Source organism: Carcharhinus amblyrhynchos, chromosome 13 (genome assembly GCF_965287045.1).
Source record: "Carcharhinus amblyrhynchos chromosome 13, sCarAmb.v2.hapA, whole genome shotgun sequence".
NCBI classification, from domain to species: Eukaryota; Metazoa; Chordata; class Chondrichthyes; order Carcharhiniformes; family Carcharhinidae; genus Carcharhinus; species Carcharhinus amblyrhynchos.
Window position 1 is genome coordinate 6,236,386 of NC_137336.1, and position 24,414 is coordinate 6,260,799.

Consider the following 24,414-nt stretch of genomic DNA (forward strand, 5'->3'; position numbering starts at 1 on the left):
ATTGCCCCTTAGTGGCCTGAGGTGCGAGGGTTAGAGGGACTGGCGGGAAAAATATGTAGGGATATGGGGGACAGGGCCTGGGTGGGATTGTGGTCGGTGCAGACTCGATGGGCCGAATGGCCTCTTTCTGCACTGTAGCGTTCTATGATACTCTGGTTCTATGAAAAAGTACACAGTTCAAAGAAAAGGAAAGGGGGCAGTTCAAATGTTACGATCATAGCTAGAATGTGGAGAAAGATCAATTTAGTCCGAGGTAGGTCTATTCAAAAAGTAATCTGACTGTACACTGGCGACATGCATTTATGCATGGGATTTCATTGTTGGATCTGTTGGAATTGATAAGGGAAGTCCGTTGAAGAGGTGTACTTGGATTTTTCAAAGAATTCTAATAAAATCCCCCATAGGACGTTGGGGCAAAACGAAAGAAATTAGGATAGGATGTAATATATGGCACAGCTTATTGATTTGAACAGAGAGTACGAATAAACGTGTCATTCTCAGTTTCGCTGTGACTAGTGAGATACTGTAAGGATCAGCATCTGGTGCCCAGCTGTTCACATTACATGTCATTGATTTGGATGCGTGGACCAAATGTAATATTTCCAAATTCGCAGATGACACAAAGCGAGGTGGGAATGCATGTTGTGAGGAAGATGCAGAACGGATTCAAGAAGATTTGGATAGACTCAGTGAATGGACAGCAACATAGTAAAAGAAATGAAATGTAAAACGAAAATGTGAATTTATTCACTTTGGCGGTAGGAATAGATATACAAAGTATTTCTTAAGTAGTAAAAGATTGGAGACTTTGGATGCACAAATCAGCCTAGTGTCCTCCTCTATAAGTCGATGAAAGCCATCAAGCAGCAGCAGCCAACAATTAGTAAGGTTAATGGTGTGGTGAAAACTTTGACAAAGTGTCATCTGCACTCGAAACATCGGCTCTTTTCTCTCCTTTCAGATGCTACCAGACCTGCTGAGATTTTCCAGCGTTTTCTCTAATGATGTGATAGCCTTTTTTTTGCGAGAGAATTTGTTTGTATGAGTGCTTAAGTTTTTTTTAATTCTGTAGAACTTTGGAAAGATCTCACGTAGAGTACTGTGCGCAGTTTTGGTCCCCATTCCGAGCGATATTGTTATGAAGGGAGTATAATGAAAGTTCATCAGACTTGTTTCTGGCATGGGGGGACTAATTTATAAAGTTTTTTTTAATTCTGTAGAACTTTGGAAAGATCTCACGTAGAGTACTGTGCGCAGTTTTGGTCCCCATTCCGAGCGATATTGTTATGAAGGGAGTATAATGAAAGTTCATCAGACTTGTTTCTGGCATGGGGGGACTAATTTATAAAGTTTTTTTTAATTCTGTAGAACTTTGGAAAGATCTCACGTAGAGTACTGTGCGCAGTTTTGGTCCCCATTCCGAGCGATATTGTTATGAAGGGAGTATAATGAAAGTTCATCAGACTTGTTTCTGGCATGGGGGGACTAATTTATAAAGAGAGAGTGGGGAAATGGACCTTTATTCTCTTGAGTTTGGAAGATTGAGAGGAAATCTTATTGAAACCTACAACATCCTTAAAATGGTAAACGGGGAAGATTCCGGTAAGATGTCTCTACAGGTTGAGGAGTCTAGAAATGGGGAAGGCAATTTCAAAATAAGGGACAAGCCACGTAGGCCCAAGATGTTGAGATTTACTTTTTTACTCATAGAGTGATGAATCTTCGGAAATTTGTATCCCAGAGGGCTGTGAAAACTCTGTTAGTGAGTGCCTTTAAAGCAGAATTGACAGATTACTAAATGCCAATGACATAAAAGGACATGGGGATAGTGTGAGGAAAGATTTTGAGATAAATCATTAACCATTATCGAGTTAAGTGGCAGAACCTACTCAATGGTCTGAATGGCCTACTCCTGCTCTTATGTCCCAGTGTTGTTGCAACATGAGCACAACATTTCGCACTATACTTACAGTGATGAATTTATTGACGCATGTGTCCCGTCCAACAAGCAAGGCTGCATTGTTGGACCTGCTTCTTGGAAATTAGGTGGGCCAAGTAAATCAATGGGGGAAAACTTTGGAGACACTGATCATTGAAACTTAAGATTCAGGATGATGACCATAAAGTATAATAAGTGATTAAGAGTAAACTAATTAACGCGAGGACAGTCGATTTTAATGGGCAAGAACAGAGTTGGAAGTGACTGCCTCTGAACAATGCACCTTGGTTTGATATGATAAGCAGATATGGTTTGGACACAGGCGAGACATATTCCCTTAAAATGTAAATGCAACACCAACAAATCCACAGCTCCATAGAAATTAAGACGAGGAAGAAGAAACGTGCTTATGATAGGTGTCACGTAGAACATACAGTTGAGAAGCAAAAGAAATACAGAAGGGTCAGAAAAGAAGTGAAGAAAACAAATCAGAGAAGTGAAGAGGGATAATTAGAAAAGACTGGCAGCCAACAAAAATGGGAATCCCAAAGTCTTCTGTTGGCATGTAAATATTAATCGGATGGAAAAAGAGTGCGGCCAATTATGGACCTAAAGGTGCTTTCAGAAATGAAGGCTGGCGATATGTATGCAGTGCTAAGTGAATAAGTTACATCTGTCTTTACTAAGAAGGCTTCTCAGGTCATTGTTGTGGATGAGGAAACTCTGTCCCCAGATATGCTCAAAATTCAAAAGGAGGAAGTGTTCAATAGGCTGATGTTATTGAAAGTTGTCAGGGTACCAGGATTGGATGAGATGCATCAGGAATAATGAAGAAAGTGAGAATGGAAATTGGAGGGGCGCTAATCGTAATCGTCCAGTCTTCTCCAAATTCTGCTGATGTGGTAGGGGACTATAAAATTGCAAATGTCAACCCTTGCTCAAAAAAGATTATAAAGATAGCCTCAGAAATTACAAACCAGTCGGTTTAAGATCAGTTGTTGACAAGCTTTAGAAACAATATTCGGGATAGAATTAATAGCCACATAGAAACATGTGGGTTGATTAGGGAGACACAACATGGTTTTCCAAAAGGAAGATGCTGTATCACTGAGTTTCTAGAGTTCTTTGGGGAGGGAACAGAAAGAGCTAATGATAGTAATGCTGTTGTGGAGTGCATGGACTTTCAGAGGGCATTCAATACAGTGCCAGACAACAAACGTTTGCGAAAGTTTATAGTGCATGGAATAAAAGGGACAGTAGCAACGAGGAGAAAACACTGGGTGAATGATAGGTAGCAGAGGGTAATGGTCAATTGAATTTCTTAGAGCTTGAGGAAGATGTGTGTTCTGTTTGCCCAGCGGTCTGTTTTGAGACACATGCTTTTCCTGATATATATTAATGATACAGATCTTGGTGTGCAGGGAGGATTTCAAAGTTTGGGAATGGCGTAAAACTTGAAAGCACTATTAACTGTGAAGAAGCTAGCATAAACCTTCAAAAAGGACATAAACAAATTGCTGGAGTGGGCAGATAGGAGACAGATAAATTTCGCCGCGGAGAAGAATGACGTGATGCATTTTGGTAGATAGAACATGGAGAGAAAATTCTTGAGGAAGTGCTGGAGCAGAGGGTGCTAGTTGGTGGAGAGATCAGGCTATTGAGTTGAATGATCAGCAATGGTCATGCTGAATGGCGTAGCAGACTCGAAATCTTATTCCTGTTCCTATTTTATCTGTTTGTATGTTTAATTCAAGGCATGATAAAATCGCTTTGTGTACTCCAATTAATGCAATTAAAGTAACTTATATTGCAATGCTTTGCGTATGAATGTGAATCCATTTCTATAGACAGATTTATTCTCAAGAAACGGATTTCCTTCAGTTTTTCTCTTTGTTTTTGTTCCTGAACCCTTTCTTAATATGTCACTTGTCTTTTCTAGACACCCATCACCTTATTCGCCAGCTTGTTTTGATGATCTGCATTAATTCCTTTCCGCTAGATTTACTCAGATCTCAAAGAGCAAAGAACAAAGAAAATTACAGCACTGGAACAGGCCCTTTGGCCCTCCAAGCCTGCACCGATCATGATACCCGATTTAACTAAAACCGCTTACACTTCCAGGGACCATATCCCTCTATTCCCATCCTGTTCGTGTATTTGTCAAGATGCTCCCTAAATATCACTATGGTATCCGCTTCCATTACCTTCCCCGGCAACGAGTTCAAGGCACTCACTACTTTCTGCGTAAAAAACCTGCCACATAAATCTCCTTTCACCCATGCCCGCGCTCCTTAAACCTGTGCAGCCTAGTAATTGACTCTTCCATCCTGGGAAAAACGTCTTACTATCCACTCTGTCCATGCCTCTCATAATCTTGTAGGTTTGTATCAGGTCGACCCTCAATCTTCGTCTCTCCAGTGAGAACAAATAAAGTTTCTCCAAACTTTGTCATATCAGGCAACATCCTGGGAAATCTTTTCTCTATCCTCTCCAAAGCTTCCACATCCTTCTGATAGTGTGGCGATCAGAATTGAACACTGTATTCCAAGTGCAGGCTAACTAAGGCTCGATAAAGCTGCAACATGACTTGCCAATTTTTCAACTCAATGCCCCGGCCAATGAAGGCAGGCACGCTATATGCCTTCTTGACTACCTTCTCCACCTGCCTTGCCACTTTCAGTGACTTGTGTACCTGTACACCCAGATCTCTTTGCCTATCAATACTCATAATGCTGTAAGTACTGGAATTTACTGTATTTTTCCTATCTATATTAGACCTTCCAAAATGCATTACCTCACCCTTTGTCCAGATTAAACTCCATCTGCCATCTCTCCGTCCATGTCTCCAAATGATCTATATCCTTCTGTATCCTCATCATTATCTGCAAATCCACCAACTTTTGTTCATCCTCAAACTTACTAATCAAACCAGTCACATTTTCCTGCAAATCATTTATGTATTACAAACAGCAAAGGTCCCAGCATTGTTCCCTGAGGAACACCACTTGTCACAGCCCTCCATTCAGAATCGCACCCTTCTACTGCTATCCTCTGTCTTCTTTGACCAAGTCAGTTTTGTATCCACCTTGCCAGCTCACCTCTGATCCAAAGCGACTTCACCTTCTGCACCAGCCTGCCATGCCGGACCTTGTCAAAGGCCTTACTGAAGCCCATATAGACAATATCCACTGCCCTATCTTCATCAATCATATTTGTCACTTCCTCGAAAAACTCGATTAAGTTCATGAGACACAACCTCCCCTTCGCAAACTATGTTGCCTCTCACTAAGTTCAATTATTTCCAAGTTGGAATAAATCCTGTTTCAAAGAATCCTCTCTAATAATTTCCCTACCACTGATTTAAGGCTCAACGACCTGTAATTACCTGGATTATTCTTGCTACTCTTCTTAAACAAAGGAACAACTGTGGCCATTCTTCAACCCTCTGGGACTTCCCCTGTAACCAGTGAGGATGCAAAGATTTCTCTCAAGGACCCAGCAATTTCCTCCCTTGCCGATCTCAATATTCTGGGATATATCTCATCAGGCCCTGGGGACTTGTATATCTTAATGTTTCTCAAGAACTCCAATACCTCCTCCTTTTTGACCTCAACATGACTCAAACTATCTACACATCATTTCCCAGACTCATCATCTACCAAGTACTTCTCTTTGGTGAATACTGACGCAAAGTACTCATTTAATACCTCGCCCATTTCCTCTGGCTCCATGCATAGATTGAATCCCTTATTCTTGAGTCGCTTTTTCTTTTGATTTTCTTGCCTGTTTCTGATATGCACTAAATTTGACCCTATCTAAACATAGAATGTAACTCCTTTTCTACAATACTTTCACTTTCTCATTGGTAATGCATGTTTTACTCAATACAAAAGTATCAAGTGTTGCACTTTTAGCATAATTATAATCAGTTACGATCTTTATTATGGCAAAATATGGTACAAGTTATCGAGCCCATTTGAGCTTGTCAGTGAGATATGCAAGGCCGATAACTGATGCGTAGGTTTAATCTCTTGGAACTGTCAAAATTAGTGATGTTGTTGATGGCTAATTCAATGAATTAATTCTGGCCAACGGGGAGTAAATGGATCTCAAATGTAGATCAGCCACGTTATATAACAATTCCGGAATAGGCTGGAGGGCCTGAATGGGCTACTCTGTTATTTGCAGCGACTAAAAAGTTAGCTAGCTCATGATGGTGTCAATATTTGGACTGAACTGATGTATTGCAGTAATGGAGGCGCATAGCGACAGCAATATGTAAGAGCAACAAGTGTCCTTCCTCCATTGGTGTTAATGACATTTGTGATCAGTTCAATTCACCACAATATTCCATCAGCTTGATGATGACATGGGAACATGTTTCATTTGATTTTTTTAATGTTTTTGAATTGAAATCAACCAACTTCTGAAACTGTCATTGCACGATCCGAATGAGACGAGGTCTGTATTATTAGTTCAGTACCCTAACTAAGACTTGACAACACCTTCTGAAATACTCAGTAAGATTCAAATTGCAAGAATTAGTGCTTACCTCATGGTATTCAGTGTTCTCCCTACTGGTCGAGTTTAAGGACTTTTCGTGCTCGGAAGTGACGCATGAGTCAGTCATGATATCAATCATGGGTTCCTTTATACCATGCATTCATGGTTTAATCTTGACACATGTCATACCGAAATGTTTGCGGGAATGTTTCGTTGCCACGCGCCTCTGTATAAATTGAGTGGTATCTGAAGTTTTACACTCGCCCTTTGAGTCCCTTGGAGCGTTTCCTTCCGGAGAAATTGCGCCATTTTCCAGCAGCAACAGTAACTGTTTTGCAACCAAGTAACCCGATTCGACGGATGTTGGTATTGTTTCCTCTACCACTGCTTCTTTATTTGGCAACGGCGACACAATCACAGGAGCATTGTCATTCTGATCTACGATGATCACATTCACAAGTGCATTACTCCTGGGCGATGATAAACCAGCGTCTCTTACACTGACATGGAACTCAAAAGATTTTATATGTTCAAAATCAAATGAGCACTGTGCAAAACTCACACCACTGGCTGTGTTTATTGAGACAAATGAAGATGCTAGTAAACCATTTGTCAGATTGTCGACAATAGAATACGACAATGGCATTTTCATTGGAATCTGGATCAAAGGGTGATACCAAACCAGTAGAGGAACCAATTACATTATTATGTGACATACATGGTAAGTGAATGTTGCGTAAAACGTGGCGCGTTGTCGTTTATGTCTAAGACTTGAATTCAGATGGTTTTCGTAGTCGACAAGGAAGGGGATCCATTATCTGCACATGTAATGCTAATATTGTACTCTGGCACTTTTTCACGGTCTGTATCATCATGAGTGACCAATGTATAGTGGCCACTAGAAGAACTATTTAATTTAAAAGGTATATCTCTGGCGATTCGACAATAAACCTTCTGTCTGTTTGTAGAATCTCGGTCCGTACCCGGAAAACAGCAACTGCAGAGTTCGGAGACGCGTTTTCCTAGATACTGTTTAATGTCGATGTTGTTATTATTTCAGGATAATTATCATTGACATCAGTGACCTTTATCAGAACTTTACGGTATATAGGTACTGGGTGTGCACCTCTGTCCTTAGCTTGTACCAAAACTTGACAATTTTCTGCTTCTCCGAAGTCCAGAGTACCGTTTACTCTAATTTCTCCATATACCAAATTTAAACTGAATACTTCCCGAACTCTGTCCGCAGTGTTCTCGCTGAAAGAATAAGTTACCTCATCATTAACGCCTTCGTCCAAATCCACTGCAGTTACTTTAACGATCAATGTATTTTTACGCACGTTTTCCGCAGTGGTGATTTGATAGACGTCGTGTTCGCAAACTGGGGCATTGTCGTTTGCATCAATCACATTGATGTTAATCTGGGTGGCTCCGGATTTTTTGAGGAATTCCTCCATCAAACGCCGTCAGTGTTAATCGATGTGTGAATTGCTGCTCTCGGTCTAGGGGCCGCTCCAGCACCAGTTCTGGAGTGCAAGTTAGTTCGGTATCTGCCTGTGATTTCAAAGTGAAATACTCGTTTGGGCTCAGCTGGTAGCAGCGAACCGTGTTGGTCCCAGCGTCCGCGTCCGTGGCGCCCTGGAGTGGAAAAGTCGTTCCATCCGGCATCAGTTCCGAGGTTTCTAAATGAACTTCTTTTCTCCGGAACACGGGCGCATTGTCATTTAGATCGAGAATCTCAATTTCTATACGATATAGCTGAAGCGGATTTTCAATCACAGCCTCCAGCATCAATACACATGCGAAGCTTTGTTCACAAAGCTCGTCTCCGTCTATTTTTTCTTTTTCTTTTATAAATAGAATTCCAGTTTTTAAATTGACGTCTAAATATTGTATTTTGTTTTCAAAATCCCCGCGCCATTAATGTCTAACTCCAGATCCAAACCGATGTTACCAACAAAATCACCAAGTTCCAGTTCTTCAGGAATTGTGTCGTAAATGTTCTCACAAAATGAATATGCAACGCATATGTCTAGTACATAAAGAACGGGCCTGTTCGAGCCCCCGCTAGAAAGCAAGGACGTCATACTGAATCAAACTACTGCAAATACAACTGCCAGATTCTCCGATTAATTATAACCCCGTTGAGATAGCGTCCATCACGGAATTGTTCATTACCTTGGTTAACGAGATAAGCCATTGTGTTTTCTTTCGAATACCGAATTGTCTTTTGTCCAGATGGCAGAGAATATTTGTGCAAAAAGCCCTAAATTTCCTCGGCCTTTGCCGAGTTACAAATGGAGAGCTTGGGAAGATCAGTGCTGTTCCTTTCTTCGACACTACCCTCTGTTTCGTATAGGGGAAGTGGGCCTGGATCTCCAGTGGCATTACTTCACCTCATTGGTAGACAGCGACACAAAGAGACTCGGCCAATAATAGCACCACATAATCTTAAAGCAATAGTGCCTATACCGAACACCGGAAGAACTGCGTTCTGTTATTAATGTTGTGCAACTTTAATTGACTTTGCCGGTCTACATTCCTGAGAAGATTTATTGTGAACATAGAACATAGAACATTACAGCGCAGAACAGGCCCTTCGGCCCACGATGTTGCGCCGACCAATTAAAAAAGCAATGACCCACTAACCTAAACCAATCCCTTTCCATCCATAAACCTATCCACGGATCTCTTAAACGCCCCCAAACTAGGCGCATCTACAACTGCAGCAGGCAGGGCATTCCAATCCCTCACCACCCTCTGGGTAAAGAACCTACCTCTGACATCCGTCCTATATCTACCACCCCTTAATTTAAAGCTATGCCCCCTCGTGCTAGCTTTCTCCATCCGAGGAAAAAGGCTATCACTGTCCACCCTATCTAAACCTCTAATCATCTTATATGTTTCAATAAGGTCCCCTCTTAGCCGCCTTCTTTCTAACGAAAACAACCCCAAATTCCTCAGTCTGTCCTCATAGGACCTTCCCTCCGTACCAGGCAACATCCTGGTAAACTTCCTCCGCACCCTCTCCAATGCCTCCACATCCTTCCTATAATGTGGGGACCAAAACTGCACACAATACTCCAAGTGCGGACGCACCAGAGTTTTGTACAGTTGCAACATGACGTTGCGGCTCCTAAATTCAATCCCCCTACCAATAAACGCCAAGACACCGTATGCCTTCCTAACTACCTTATCTACTTGATTCCCAACTTCCAGGGATCTATGTACACATACACCTAGATCCCTCTGTTCATCAACACTATTCAGAGTCCTACCGTTAGCCCTATTGTGTTTCCTCATTGAGGTGCTATTTTATTATAATACATTTGATGTATCGGAAAACCCGCTCTTTCGACAACTTTACTAATTTACTCGTCAAATGTGGGAGCATTGCAACCAGTTGAATTAATCTACGTATTCAAGTTACTTTGGTAGATCGATTAATATGTTTGATACATCAAAACTGTATAATAAATAGTTCATCGGGACCGACAGGCCACTTTCTTGGCTATATTTAAATAAAATTATACTAAATGATGTTCAGCCATTAATATAATGTTTTTTAAGCGAAGCATATCATTTTCTCTCAACTGTTCTTACGTGAAATTAACGCAAGCTGCAAAGGGTTGAACATAACGTTGCAAGGGTACGTCGGGATGGACAATCGAGGCTGAGTTGTTGTAGCATCATCAAATTCCAAGAGTATATTATAAGTGAAAAATAACTTCATAGGAAAACAATATGGAAGTGAAGAATTTTGTGGCAAGTGCTCCTCAGTTATACTGTAATTTTTTCAAAAGCCACTGCTCTGTCAAATATTTGTTCATTAAATCTGCATCCCTGTTCACTCAACGCTCCCAACCTAGGGACAAGGGCTTCTACACTGTGCAGAATATGCAAAGTACATCCGACATAACGGTCAAAAATAAAATTATCAATCTGAACTTAGCGTCATCCCTGACAATGCATATTTATCTATACGCAAGTATTTTCTTTAACATTCATTTATGCATAACATGCATCTATTTGATTCATGAGTGTCTGGGTATGTCACTTTCATCAATCAAATCGGAGGAAACAATTTGCCAGTCAACAAAACCAAACGAAATGGAGTCTGATAACTGTTTGCATCAAGATTATTCTATTCTGTATACATTTGGGGAATTAATCATCTTCTACATGCAAATACTTATCCAAAATAAGTTTCATTAGCTCCAGAACTCGGGGCTGCTGAGTTTAAATACGATGTAGATTTGGACTTGTGTCGGCATGAAAAGACGTCTCACAACACCTGGTTAAAGTCCAACAAGTTTATTTGGAATCACAAGCATTCCGAGTGCTCCTCCTTCATCAGGTGAAACAGCAACACTCTGAAACCTCGTGACTCCAAATAAATCTCTTGCACTTTAACCTGGTGTTGCAGACTTCTTACTGAGTTTAAATACAATTAATCAAAGGAAGAAGTTAAGTTAAAGAAATTCAGCATGCCCGTTATGACTCGCATCAAGTTTTATAGATGCACCATAGAAAACACTCTTTTTGGTTGTGTCACAGCTCTGTATAGCTCCAGCTCTGACCAAGACAGCAAAAAAGTGCAAAGGGTTGTGAACTAGCCCAGTCAATTACGCAACCCAACCTCTTATCCACTCACCCCGACTACGCTTCCTGATCCCTCGGAAAAGCAGCCAGCAGAATCAAGCCAGCATAACCATGAAACCTGGACATCCTCTGTTCCACCTTCTTCCATCGGGGAAAAAAGATACAAAAGTCTGTGGTCATGCATCAACCAAGTCAAGAACAGTATCTTGCCTGGTGCCATCAGACTTTTGAATGGACCTGCCATATATTTCTGTGATATTTCTGTGCACCCTAGCTTTAACTGTAACACTATATTCTGCACTTACTACGTTCATTCTCCCCTATGTACTCCGTGAACTGTATGTTTTGTCTATATAATGTGCAAAAACAATATTTTCACTCCATCCCAATACGCGTGACAATAATAAATCAAATCAAATCAAAGCAAGCCAAAATCTGAGAAAATAACAACATTCGAATTTCTAATGTGATTGAACAAGACCCTTTGCATAACCATGACAACTTCGTGAAACAAGTGTTCGTATAATATGAAGACCACTCGATACCGTTCCCATGCAACTTACAAACATATTTTATTTCGCAAATCAATGTATGGTCATCCATTGCTTTCCGCTTTCTTCTCCTGTCCAGACTAGTTAGATTCCTTGCTCTAACAGCAGGTTGCTCAATCCAATTATCTTCTGTTTTCACTGGCACTTTTTGACAACAATACCCTGCTTCATTTGATTTTTTTTGAATCCCTCATTGCTCTGTTCTATTACTTTCGGTTGCCGTTAATTCACGTACTATTTGAAATATGTAGGATGCTCAGGAAGCTTGACAGGATAGTTGCTGAGAGGTTTCTTACACTTGTCGGACAGTCTATCGACAAAGGGCAGAATCTCAGAGTAGGGATCGCCCGTTTAAGACAGAGGTGAGGAGCGACTTCTTTTCTCAGAAGGTAGTGAAACTGTGGAATTCTTCACCGCAGGGGGTTGTAGATGTTGGATCGTTAAGTGTACTCAAGGCTGAGATAGACAGATTATTTATTAGTAAGTGAATCAAGGGTTATGGGAATAAGGCGGGAAAGTCGAGTTGAGGGTTATTATTTCAGATCAGTTGTGATTTCATTGAAAGGTAGAGCAGACCCGATGGGCCGAATGGCCTCCTTCTGCTCCTGCGTCTTATGCTCTTACGTTGTCATCTCTTCAAAAAACACATGCAGGCGTAAATTTATTCCCGTGAACTGTTGACTTGGGGAGAAAGTTGCACTCTTTTGGGCTGAGAAGAGATATTGACTTCTGGAGCAACCTTCATTTTCGAAGTAACATTCCAGAGTCTATCATTGCTGTTGATCCTAAATTTGCTTTGTTTCATCGGGTACATTGCCCACTAGCCTGCGGAATGTTTCACTCCACAATTTGACAGTTCCGTCCCATTCTGGCTGACTTTACTTGTGATGCTCACTCTATCAATGTTTTCCTGCTATCTGTATACGTCGCGCCCCCCCCCCCCCAACCACAACACCCCCTTCCCCAGCCTCCTGCGCTAAAATAGTGCTTTTCCACTTCTATTTTGAAGCGATTCCAATAGGTTTCACTTCGAAGAGCAGTCGCCTTGAGTTGATTCTTTCAGTTGCTTTTGCAGATCCAGATCAATTGATCACCTGCCACACCCCAAGGCTTAGAAAACCCTACTCTCATCTGCTAGATGGACTCAGTGTTGACAATTTAAGGAAGGTACCGACACCCAGCTTGTTAAACCAAGCCATTAGCGCTCTGCTAGAATTCGCTCGCACTTGTCTTCTGTCTCAAGCTCGACCTGACGAATAGAACATAGAACATAGAACATTACAGCGCAGTACAGGCCCTTCGGCCCTCGATGTTGCGCCGACCAGTGGAAACAATCTAATGACCCTCTAACCTAAACTATTCCAATGTTATCCATATGCCTATCCACTGACCATTTGAACGCCCTTAAAGTCCACAACTGCTGCAGGCAGGGCATTCCACGCCCTTACTACCCTCTGTGTAAAGATATCTTAGTTCTGATATCTTAAGATTCAGTTTAATTCAGTCAAAAACCAATATCAAAGGCCAAAATGCCTTACCCAGCCTTGGTTGCAATGGCGTGATACGGTGGCACAGTGGGTTAGCCCTGCCGCCCCACAGCACCAGGGACCCGGGTTCGATTCCCGGCTTGGGTCACCGTCTGTGCGGAGTCTGCACGCTCCCCCAGCGCCCGCATGGGTCCCCCCCGGGCGCTCCGCCCCCCCCCCCCCCCCCCCCCACAGTCCAGGTCAGGTGCACCGGCCATGCCCAACCCCCCCCAAGCGCACGCCAGCAGGCGCCAGACTGCGGCGACCAGGGGACCTCCACAGCAACCTCATTGCAGTGACAATGTAAGTTTACCCGCGACACTAATAAACAAACCCAAACTCTTGTTAATTTGCAGCGATCTCATGCAGTATAAGTTCAAAATATTCCTTCATGTTTCGCCGATGGCAACAACCATGCCATCTGGAATGCTGTCAATGCACCATATTGCATTTTAGAACTTGTTATTTTCATTTCTTCTTTGAGATGTTCTCATTCGGTTCAATGAATGAATCTATTTCATAAGTGATTCAGATCTCCAACTGAACCAGCTCCTTGACTTCCGACGTCTAAGCACTATAAATTTTAATTACATATTCAAGATTACTACCTTGACCTCTTCATTTGAGGGAGCCTTATTAATCTTACTAATTACGAACGAGGATTAAATGCAAGTCATCTATGTGAGGGGAACCAACGGAATGCAGTCATAGTAGGAATAACACAGTGAGCGGGATTCACACTTATGAAGCAACACAAAGCTCAACTGGCTGTTTTGCCTGCCCACTATCACAGTTTGGTGACATTTACTCAGAATTGGAGAAAAACTGACAGTGGGAGAGGAAGGATCCAGTTGACGTGGTCTACCTAGGTACCAACAACAAAGGATAACGAGAAAGGAGATAATGCATAAGCAGTATGAAAAAAGTGGAACATAGCAGCAGAACCTCAAAGGTAACAGATTCTGGATAAATACATGAACTACATGCAAATTTCATAAGGCAGCTAAGATTAGAAAAATGAATGCATAGCTCAAGGTCTGGTGTGGGCAAAGTGCCACACTGCTTTCTGCTTTCTGCAAACACTGCAAACTGCTTTCTGGGGCGCTGGCACCTGTGCTGGCGAATTTGGGATCTGTAATGTTGAGACAGTCTACACCTGGACAATGCTGGGACTGATATTCTATTTAGTCGAATAACTCGGGAATGGAAAATGATCTAAAATAAATAGTGGGATCGAGAGCTCAAATTTTGGAAGATGTGTAAACTAACAAGGCAATAGGGACAAGTATTAATAGGGACATGTAATGAAGCGGGTAGAATTAGGGACCTTGTGGTGAAGGATCCTCTTGGGGAGAGTGATCATTGTATGGTGGAGTTTCTGGTGCAGGTGGAGGAGGAGAAAGTGGGTTCCCGGACACGCGTCCTTTGTTTGAATAGAGGGAAATACGGTAGGATGAGAGAAGAATTGGCGAATGTGGACTGGGAGAGCGCGTTGGAGGGAGGGTCTGTTAAGGAGCAGTGGAGGATCTTTAAGGAGATCTTTCTTGGTACTCAACGGAAATTTATTCCGATGGTCAAAAAGGATAGTAAGAGGAGAGGTAATAAGCCGTGGATAACGAAGGAGGTGAAGGAAAGTGTTAAACTAAAAGCGGAGGAATTTAGAGTAGCTAAGAGTAGTGGGCGAGAAGAGGATTGGGAGAGGTTTAAATGTCAACAAAGATTGACAAAGAAGTTGATAAGGAAGGGTAGGAGAAACTATGAAGCTGGGCTAGCGCTTAATATAAAAAAGGATAGCAAGAGTTTTTATAAATATATAAAAAGGAAGAGGCTGGCTAGGGTGAATGTTGGTCCTTTAGAGGATGAGAAAGGGGACCTAGTGGTAGGGGATGGGGATATGGCTAAGGTATTGAATAACTTTTTTGTTTCTGTCTTCACGGAGGAGGACGTGAATAATTTGCCGGGTGTTAGCGATAGAAAGGTGGTAGGACTGGAGGGTCTTAATGACATTACTGTTACTAGAAAGGCAGTGCTCGACAGACTGGAGGGGCTGATTGTGGACAAGTCCCCAGGACCGGATGGAATGCATCCGAGGGTTCTGAAAGAAATGGCGGAGGTGATAGTGGATGCCTTGGTGGTTATTTTCCAAACGTCGCTGGATTCCGGGGAAGTGCCGGATGATTGGAAAACGGCTAATGTTACACCGTTGTTTAAGAAGGGTGCCAGGCAAAAGGCGGGGAATTATAGGCCGGTTAGTTTAACATCTGTGGTAGGTAAAATGTTAGAATCTGTCATTAAGGAGGAAATTGCGAGGCATCTTGAAGGGAATTGCTTGATAGAGCAGATGCAGCACGGTTTCATTAAAGGGAAGTCGTGTCTGACAAATTTACTGGAGTTCTATGAGGATGTGTCTAGGGCGGTGGATAGAGGAGAGCCGGTGGATGTGGTCTTTCTAGATTTTCAGAAAGCGTTTGACAAAGTGCCTCACAAGAGGTTATTGCAGAAGGTCGAGGGACATGGAGTTGGGGGTAGGGTGTTAGCGTGGATAGAAGATTGGTTGTCAAATAGGAGGCAGAGAGTGGGGGTCAACGGGTGCTATTCGGATTGGCGGATGGTGACTAGTGGAGTGCCCCAGGGGTCGGTGCTGGGACCTCAGCTTTTTACCATTTATATAGATGATCTGGAGGAGGGAACCGAGTGTAGAGTGTCGAAATTTGCTGATGACACCAAGATTGGGGGAACGGCAAATTGTGCGGAGGGTGTGGAGAGTCTGCAGAAGGATCTAGATAGGCTGGGCGAATGGGCCAGGAAATGGCAAATGGAATTTAATGTTGGCAAGTGTGAGGTGGTCCACTTTGGTAGGAAAAATGGTAGGAAGGACTATTACTTACGAGGCGAAAAACTGCAGCAGGCGACGGTGCAGAGGGACCTCGGGGTCCTTGTGCACGAGTCGCAAAAACCCAGCTTGCAGGTGCAGCAGGTGGTCAGGAAGGCGAATGGGATGCTGGCCTTCATAGCGAAGGGGATTGAATATAAAAGTAGGGAGGTCTTGCTGCAGCTGTATAGGGCATTGGTGAGGCCGCAACTGGAGTACTGTGTGCAGTTTTGGGCGCCGCACCTGCGCAAAGATATTTTGGCCTTGGAGGGAGTGCAGAGGAGGTTTACTAGGCTGATACCGGAGTTGAGGGGGTTGAGCTATGAGGAGAGGCTGAATAAACTGGGCTTGTACTCGTTAGAGTTTAGAAGAATGAGAGGAGATCTCATTGAGACGTATAAGATGATGAATGGGATGGATAGGATAGAGGTGGAAAGACTCTTCCCGCTCAAAAAAGACAATAGGACTAGGGGGCACAGCCTCAAGATAAAAGGGGGGCGGTTTAGAACGGAGTTGAGGAGGAACTTCTTCACTCAAAGGGTGGTGAATCTCTGGAATTCTCTGCCCGTTGAAGTGGTGGAGGCTGCCTCGCTAAATATTTTTAAGACGCGGGTTGATGGGTTTTTGATAGGAGAGGGGATTAAGGGTTATGGGGAGAGGGCGGGAAAGTGGAACTGAGCAGCGACAGATCAGCCATGATCTTATTGAATGGCGGGGCAGGCTCGAAGGGCTGGATGGCCTACTCCTGCTCCTATTTCTTATGTTCTTATGTTCTTATTAACATGGAAAATAATAAACAGACCAACGGGATAGCAAGTACATGTCTCGGCTTAAGTCAGAAGATAAGGCCAGCGGTTACAAACATTTAGGACAAAGTTAAATGTATTGTATCCACATTAACTACATTGGAAACAAAAGATATGAACTGATAGTACAAAAAGAAATAAATATGATCCTACAACAATTACAGGGACATGGCAGCAGAATGGTAGATATTGGGATTTGAATTTTGACAGGTAAGTGGCATTTAGGAAGGTGAGGAAGTTCGTGAAAGGTGGCTCTGTAAACTAAAACTGTTATGGATGTATAAGAGATGGATGACCTAAATTCAGGAAACCAAAATGTTTAAGCTGTTTTTGCTGAAATGAAAAATACTAAAGATTAAAATTCACTTGTGGGAGTGTTATACAAGCACCCTCATTGTACCTACGTTATAGAGTGAAAAAAGAGGTAATCGGAGCTTTCCAGAAAGGTAGAGTTACAATCATTGGAGATTTTAATTTACAGATAGGCTGAAAACAGCAAGTGGAAAAAAAAAGTAGCACATGTGATGAGATCAGAGAATGTTTTACTTCTTGGAACAGTACATTCAGGAGCCAACCAGAGAGCAGGCTGTACTAGACCTGGTACTGTGCAACGAGAAGTGATTAATTGAATTTCCTATAGTGAAGGCACCCCTGGGCAATAGCCATTATGGCATGAAATTTAGGAGCAAGGATGCGTTGTTGCAATTGTACCAGGCCTTGGTGAAGGCACACCTGGATTCTGGTCTCCTTTTCTGAGGAAGATGTTTTTGCTCTCGCGTTGGTGCAGCGAAGGTTCAACAGGCTGATTCTGGGAATGGCGGGAGTGATGTACGAGGAGAGATTGACTAGGTTAGGAATGTTTTTGCTGGACTTCAGACGTTTGAGGGGAGACAGAATCTCATGGAGACTTTAAAAATTCTAAAAGGACTACAAAGCTGGAGGCAGGAAGGATATTCCCGATAGCAGGCGTTCCCAGAACAAGGCATCACAATCTCAAGATACAGGCTAGACCATTTAGGATGGAGATGGGGAGAGATTTCTTCAAGAAAGAAGTGGTGAGTCTTGGGAATTCCTTACCATGGGAGGTAGTAGATACCAACACGTATACAGCACTTGGGGCAAATGGGATCAAATTTTATGGGGAGAAAGCAGGATTAGGCGACTGAGTTGGATGATCAACCATGATCTTGATGAATGATGAAGCAGGCGTGAAGGGCCCAAAGACCTCCTATAAGGCCATAAGACCATAAGACACAGGAGCAGAATTTGATCACTCAGCGTATCGAGTCTGCTCCGCCATCCAATCATGGTTGGTTTTCTTTCTCATCCCCATTATCCTGTCTTTTCCCCATAATCCCTGGTCCCCCTATTAATCAAGAATCTGTCTATGTCTGTCATAAAGGCACTTCAAGGCCTGGACTCCATTGCTTTCTGCAGCAAAAAGTCCACAGGTTCATCACTTTCTGGCGGAAGAAATTCCTCCTCATTTCTGTTTTAAAGGATTGCCCTCTTCACCTTAGGTTGTGTCCTCTGGTTCTAATTTTTCTTCTTCACATCCACTCTACCCAGACCTCGCAATAGCCTGTACGTTTCAATAAGATCCCTCCTCAACCTTCTAAACTCCGAGTACAGATCTAAAGTCCTTAACTATTCCTCAAATGACAACCTTTTCATTCCAGGGATCATTCTTGTGAATCTCCTCTGGACCTTCCCAAGGCCAGCTCATCCTTCCTTAGATAGGGGGCCCAAAACTGTTCATAATATTCCAAATGTGGTCTGACTAGAGCCTCCTCCTCCTATCTTTTATGCTTCTGTGATTGGCATTCAGTTTCAGGGAGAGAACTGTGGGTTGAAGACCAATATATTAGACAAAAATAGAGACAATTATGAGGTCACGAAAACACATTTAGTTAAAGTGAACCGACAAATGATGTTACTCAATGAACAGGAAGATAGTAGGATGAGTTGAGGAAGTGAGAGGCCTTGAAGTACATGGCAACCGATCCTTGAAAGTGGCAAAATGGTGAGCAAGGTGGTCAAGACAGCATATGCAACATTTTCCTTTATTTGGCAAATTATTGAATGCTACAGCAGGAATGTTATTATTGAACTGTATAAAACACTGGTTAAACTACAGCTGGACATGCGTGATCAGTTTTCGCCACCATTTACAGGAAGGACATAATTGCTCTGTTGAGACTGCAGAGAAAATGTACATGAATTTTGCCAGAGCTTGAAAACTACAGCATGAAGAGAGATTGGATAAGCTAGAGTTGCTTTTCTTAGAAGAGATAATGTGTGTGACCAAGAGGCTATGTGTGACCAATTTAAATATACGATCTTCTGAATGGCTTCGGTAGGATAGAAAGGAGAGACATGTTTCCCCTAGCTGTGCGGTCAATTACCCAAGAGTATCGAGTTAACGTGATTTGTAGAAAGATGAAAATGGGCGTGAGGAAACAGAAAGTCATCCATGGTCCATTTGGAAATATCATCACATGGACAAGCACATAAAATAAGGCTAGTTGAATACTTACCTGCCTTATATATACAGTACTAAACACAAGTGGTAGATGTTGTCCTAGAGCAGTACAAAGCTGTGGTTAGGTCACGCAGCAAAATACTAGTAATACTGAGCACCTGACTTTTGGATGGTTCTAATTTCTATGGAGAGAATAGAATGTAAATTTGTCAGAATTTGTATAGAATTATCACAGGACATTTTGCAAACTATGCTTCCTGAAATTTAGAAGGTACAAGTGACTTGATCTATCGGGGAGCTGTTATGATGGTTATAAATAAAATATTCCCAATGGGCATTGAATCTAGAACTGGGACCACTTTTTAAAAGTGTGTCCAGCTTTCTTTGAGTGAAATGAAGAAGAATTTCGACATGGATAGGGAAGTAGAATGTATAACACTTCTCGAAAAATGGGAACTGATGTTAGCTCAGTTGTTAAATTTTCATCTAGGATTGATAGATCTTGTCACCCAAATAACTATGGCACGATATGGGACAAATTTGGTGGTTTATGTCAGATGTCAAGGAACCAGGTTCAATTCCAGTCTCGGGTCACTGTGTGTGTGGAGTTTACACTTTCTCCCTGTGTCTGCATCGTTTTCCTCCCACAGTCCAGAGATGTGCCATTTAGATTGGTTGGCCATGCTAACTTCAGCGGGGTTTGCAGGGTAAATGAAGATTGAGGGATTAGGACCTGGGCGGGATTGTGGACGGTGCATACTCTACGGCCTCTTTCTGTACTCTAGGGATTCTATGATTCTATAATCAGCCATTGTCTCATTTTATGGTGGGACAGTTTAACAGCGTCATATGTCACTCATTTCCTTATATCCATATGATGCCTTAAGCATCAGTGCAACGGTTCCCATGCTTATTATCTAATTGTTCATCAACTTTTTCCTTAAAATGTATTTCGTTGATACTTCGAATCAATTTACCTTAGAGATTTACAAGTCACATCCATTCACGATTCTTATTCGAGCCTCGCCATCATTTTCTGTTTCCTTGACTTATCAACACAATTCATAATCTAAGGATACGATATAAACCTTATAGGACTGCGATGGGAAGAAATCTATTCACCCAGAGAGTGGCTTGTCTGTGGAACTTGGTACCACAGAAATCAGTTGAGCCCAAAATACCGTTATGTTTTCAAGATGGGTTGAAATATACCTCTTGGTGCGAAAAATACCGCAGTCCCGCTCGAAGGACGCACCTACAGGTTCCTGATGCATTAACGATGTGCTTGCACTACTTTCAATTCAGTAACACGCATTTGTTGCTTACACATTGGTCTCATCATTGGGAGGGGCAGAGATGAGAGGAATGAGCCTCTTCCATCATGCAATGAGATCATAGCTAATATCTGATCCAAACCAACTACATTTCTCCATGCTTAGTATTTTTAAAATACGTATATATCCTCCATGTAACATCAACAATTGACCTAACATCACTTTCTATTTCTGAAAGAGAGTTGCAAAATTGTACAACCTTTTTTTTTGGCGGATATTCTTCTTAATTTCACTCCCAAAAGGCAATTCATTCTATTTGGTTTGGTGCTCTGTGGAAATAATTTGTCCCTAACTGTTCCATTGACTCCACTTAATTCCCCTTTGGGGATCTCTGTCGCAGCTTGGCTAATTATTTTGCAAAAAAATACTTTACAGTCTACAAAAATGACCCAGAGCTGCTGATCACCGACCATTTTAATTCTCTCCTCTATTCCCAATCTGACTTATTGACTCTGTCCCCTTGCATTGTTCTAATGGAGCACAAATAATAGCTCCAGGAATAAAATCTAATTGCGCCAATGGGCAATTGTAACACTTCGGATTCAACAGTGAGCTCTATATCTTTTCACATTTTTTTTGGACGGCAACCATGAGAGATCACAGAATAATATATTCCACGGCACGGAGACAGACCCTTCGGCCCGAACTGGTCCATGCCGGTCAAAAAACTCAGTTCGATCATTTGTATTATGTTCTGCCATGTACAATCTCTTTGGACGCATGTTTTGTTCTTGCTCTATTATCATCTCTTTAATTTGCTTTGCGCTATCCTAACATTAACCACTGAATCGCCCGTAAGTTCTACCTGATCACAGACCTTGTAGTTGAATCTTTCACACCGACTCCCAGTAAACATTAAAAAATTCCTACACTCCAGGTAATCCAGTTCTGACGAAGGTCATTGAACTGAAACATAAATTCTGCTTGTCTCTCCACACGGATGCTAAACTTGCTGAGCGATTTCAGCATGTTCTATTTTTTATTTCAGAATTATTAAAACCCGCTATTGACAATAACACATCACATTAGCCGTTTGGTATTTCACTTACATAACACTTACCTCCCGAAATTTAGTTGTATCATTGTGCGAAGGGTTTGATGCAATTCCAATTTCTCCGAGGTGAAATGTACCTTTCACGATATCAGTCCTTGTCATGGCCACATTTTGTAATTGTAGAAAGGTAAAATCATTCAAGGCAGAATTTTGGCATGCGCCATAGTCAAGTGTTTGCTGGAGGGCCCCGCTTTCATATACCTCTGTGTAATTGGGTGGAATTTGAATACTCGCACTAGCCTTTTGGATTCCATGGGATGAATCTTTTCTGGAAAAATAAGACGACTGCCAACAGCAGTAGCAAGATTTAATTTCATTTCTACCTCTGTGCACCTTAATAGCGAGAATAACAATCGCCACGAGCAGCAAGAAAGAGGTTGAGCCAAAAATCATCATCAGATAAAACTTCAAATCGTATTTCCATGGTCCAGCATTCCTCAAAGTGCTGATATTAGAAGCATTTTCGGTGTTGTCATCCTGTACTGACACATTAATGGTGACTGTTGAAGAAAGGGACGGCGTTCCATTATCCTTCACCAAAATTACGATCTTTTGCCTGAATGAATCTTTATGACCCAAGTGACGAATCGTCCAAACTTCTCCTGTTTCTGAAGCTACAGTAAACAAGCTTTCATCAGTCGGCTGACGGAGTTGGTAAACAATTTGACCGTTTAATTCGGAATCGGCATCAGTGGCTGTCACTTTTGTAACCAAGTAACCTGGCTCCGCAGATCTTGGCATTGTGTCCTCTGCTGCAGACCCTTTGTTTGACAGAGGTGACACGATCACAGGGGCATTGTCATTCTGGTCCATGATGATTACATTTACTGTTACGTTATTGCTCAGAGGAGGGGATCCACAGTCCTTCACTTGTACATGGAATTGAAATTGTTTTAATTGCTCAAAATCAAAAGAGCGTTGTGCAAATATCTCACCACTGGTTGGGTTTATTGAGACGAAAGACATTGCAGGTAAACCGTGTATCTGGTTATCCAAAACAGAATAGGAGAGTTCAGCATTTTGATTGAAATCGGAATCATATGCTGACACAGCACCAATTGAAGAACCAATGGCATTATTTTCTGTCACATACGTGGTGAAAGAAGGCTGCGTAAAACGTGGCGCATTGTCATTTATGTCGGAGACTTGAAGTTGTATCGTTTTATTGGTCGAGAGTGGAGGGGAGCCAGTGTCCGTACATAAAATTGTAATGTTGTACTCTGGCTCTTTTTCGCGGTCTAACTTGCCGTGAGTAACGAGCGTATAGTATTTATCAAAAGATCTATTAAGCGTAAATGGGATCTCTCTGGTGATTCGACAATAACTACCTCCCTTTTTATCAGAATCTGGATCCGTAACTTGGAAATGTGCCACTACTATGTCCTCTGCTGCATTCTCTGGAATAGTGTTTGATGTAGTAGTTACAATGATTTCAGGGTAGTTATCATTAACATCAGTAACCCTGATCAACACTTTGCAGTATACTGACAGTGGACGTATACCTCTGTCCTGAGCTTGTACGGAAATCTGATAATTTTCTGCTTCTTCAAAGTCCACAACACCGGTCACTCTGATTTCTCCTGTTATTGGATCCAAGCTAAACACCTCACGTACTTTATCAGGAGTCTGATCGCTAAAGACATACATTATCTCGCCGTTTAGACCTTCGTCCTGATCAGTCGCAGTGACTTTCACAATCAAAGTATTTAGGAGTATGTTTTCGGCCGTGGTGATTTGATAGATATTCTGTTCGCAAGATGGAGCGTTGTCGTTCACGTCAAGCACAGTAATTTTAATCTGGGTGGTTCCAAATTTCTCCGGGTTTCCACCGTCAAATGCCGTCAGGGTCAACTGATGGGTTGCCTGCTGCTCTCGATCAAGGGGTCGTTCCAATATCAGCTCAGGGACATAATTTTGTTCACTCTCTGACTGTGCTTTCAAAGTGAAATATTCGCTTGAACTCAGTTGGTAGGAGCGGACACTGTTGGTTCCGGCGTCTGGGTCAATCGCGTTCTGCAGCGGGAAGCTCGTTCCTGCTGGCTGGGATTCTGGGATTTCAATATTTAACTCGCTAGTCTTGAACACGGGCGCGTTGTCATTTATATCAAGAATTTCAATTTCTACTCGATATACCTTTAACGGTTTCTCAATCACGGCCTGTAAAACCAGTACACATGTGAGTCCGTGCTCGCAAAGCTGCTCTTTGTCCATTTTTTCTTTGATAATGAGAGCTCCAGTGCTTAAATTAACGTCCAGATATTGTTTTTTACCTTCAGGTGCAATTCGTAATCTGCGCACCGCTAGCTGTTTCACATCTAAACCCAGGTCCGTAGCAATATTCCCAACAAAGGCACCGACCTCCAATTCTTCCGGAATTGAGTAGCGAATTTTTAAACTGAGGGAATGCGCAATGCATATTAATATTAGATACAGAACAGAGCACTTCATGAAATGACTGTTTAACCAGAATGCCATTCCGCACCAAGTGTTGCTAATAAAACTGTCAGGGTCTCCAATGAATTACACGCATCTTGGTTTTAACATGAAAACGCATTTGTTCATTACCTTGGTTATCCAAACGAAATGTAATATCCGGTTTCTAGCCCCTAGACGTTTTGTCCCGATTCTCAGGATGATTTGCAAATACCCTGAGATGTATTTTGTTTCTCTCCGATGCGAGTTAAGAGCGTGGGATGACGAATGCTGTTCTTCGATTCTGCGGTGCGCAATATGTGGTGTAGGCGG

The 24,414-nt window shown here is 42.2% G+C and overlaps 1 protein-coding gene across 3 annotated transcripts in view; it reads right to left on the reverse strand.

The window, feature by feature from the left end:
* LOC145351669 (protocadherin-10-like) overlaps positions 1 to 24,414 on the reverse strand; it is a 207,283-nt gene that overhangs the window by 68,932 nt on the left and 113,937 nt on the right. Inside the window, exon 1 of one of the 3 annotated variants that reach the window (XM_080201232.1) lies at positions 21,676 to 24,166. The exons of the other annotated variants lie outside the window; for them this stretch is intronic. Within the exon in view, the coding sequence (XP_080057358.1) occupies positions 21,676 to 24,144 (2,469 nt within the window). The 5' untranslated portion in view covers positions 24,145 to 24,166. Of the gene's footprint in view, positions 1 to 21,675; positions 24,167 to 24,414 lie in introns of those variants that run through there. 3 annotated transcript variants of the gene reach the window in all.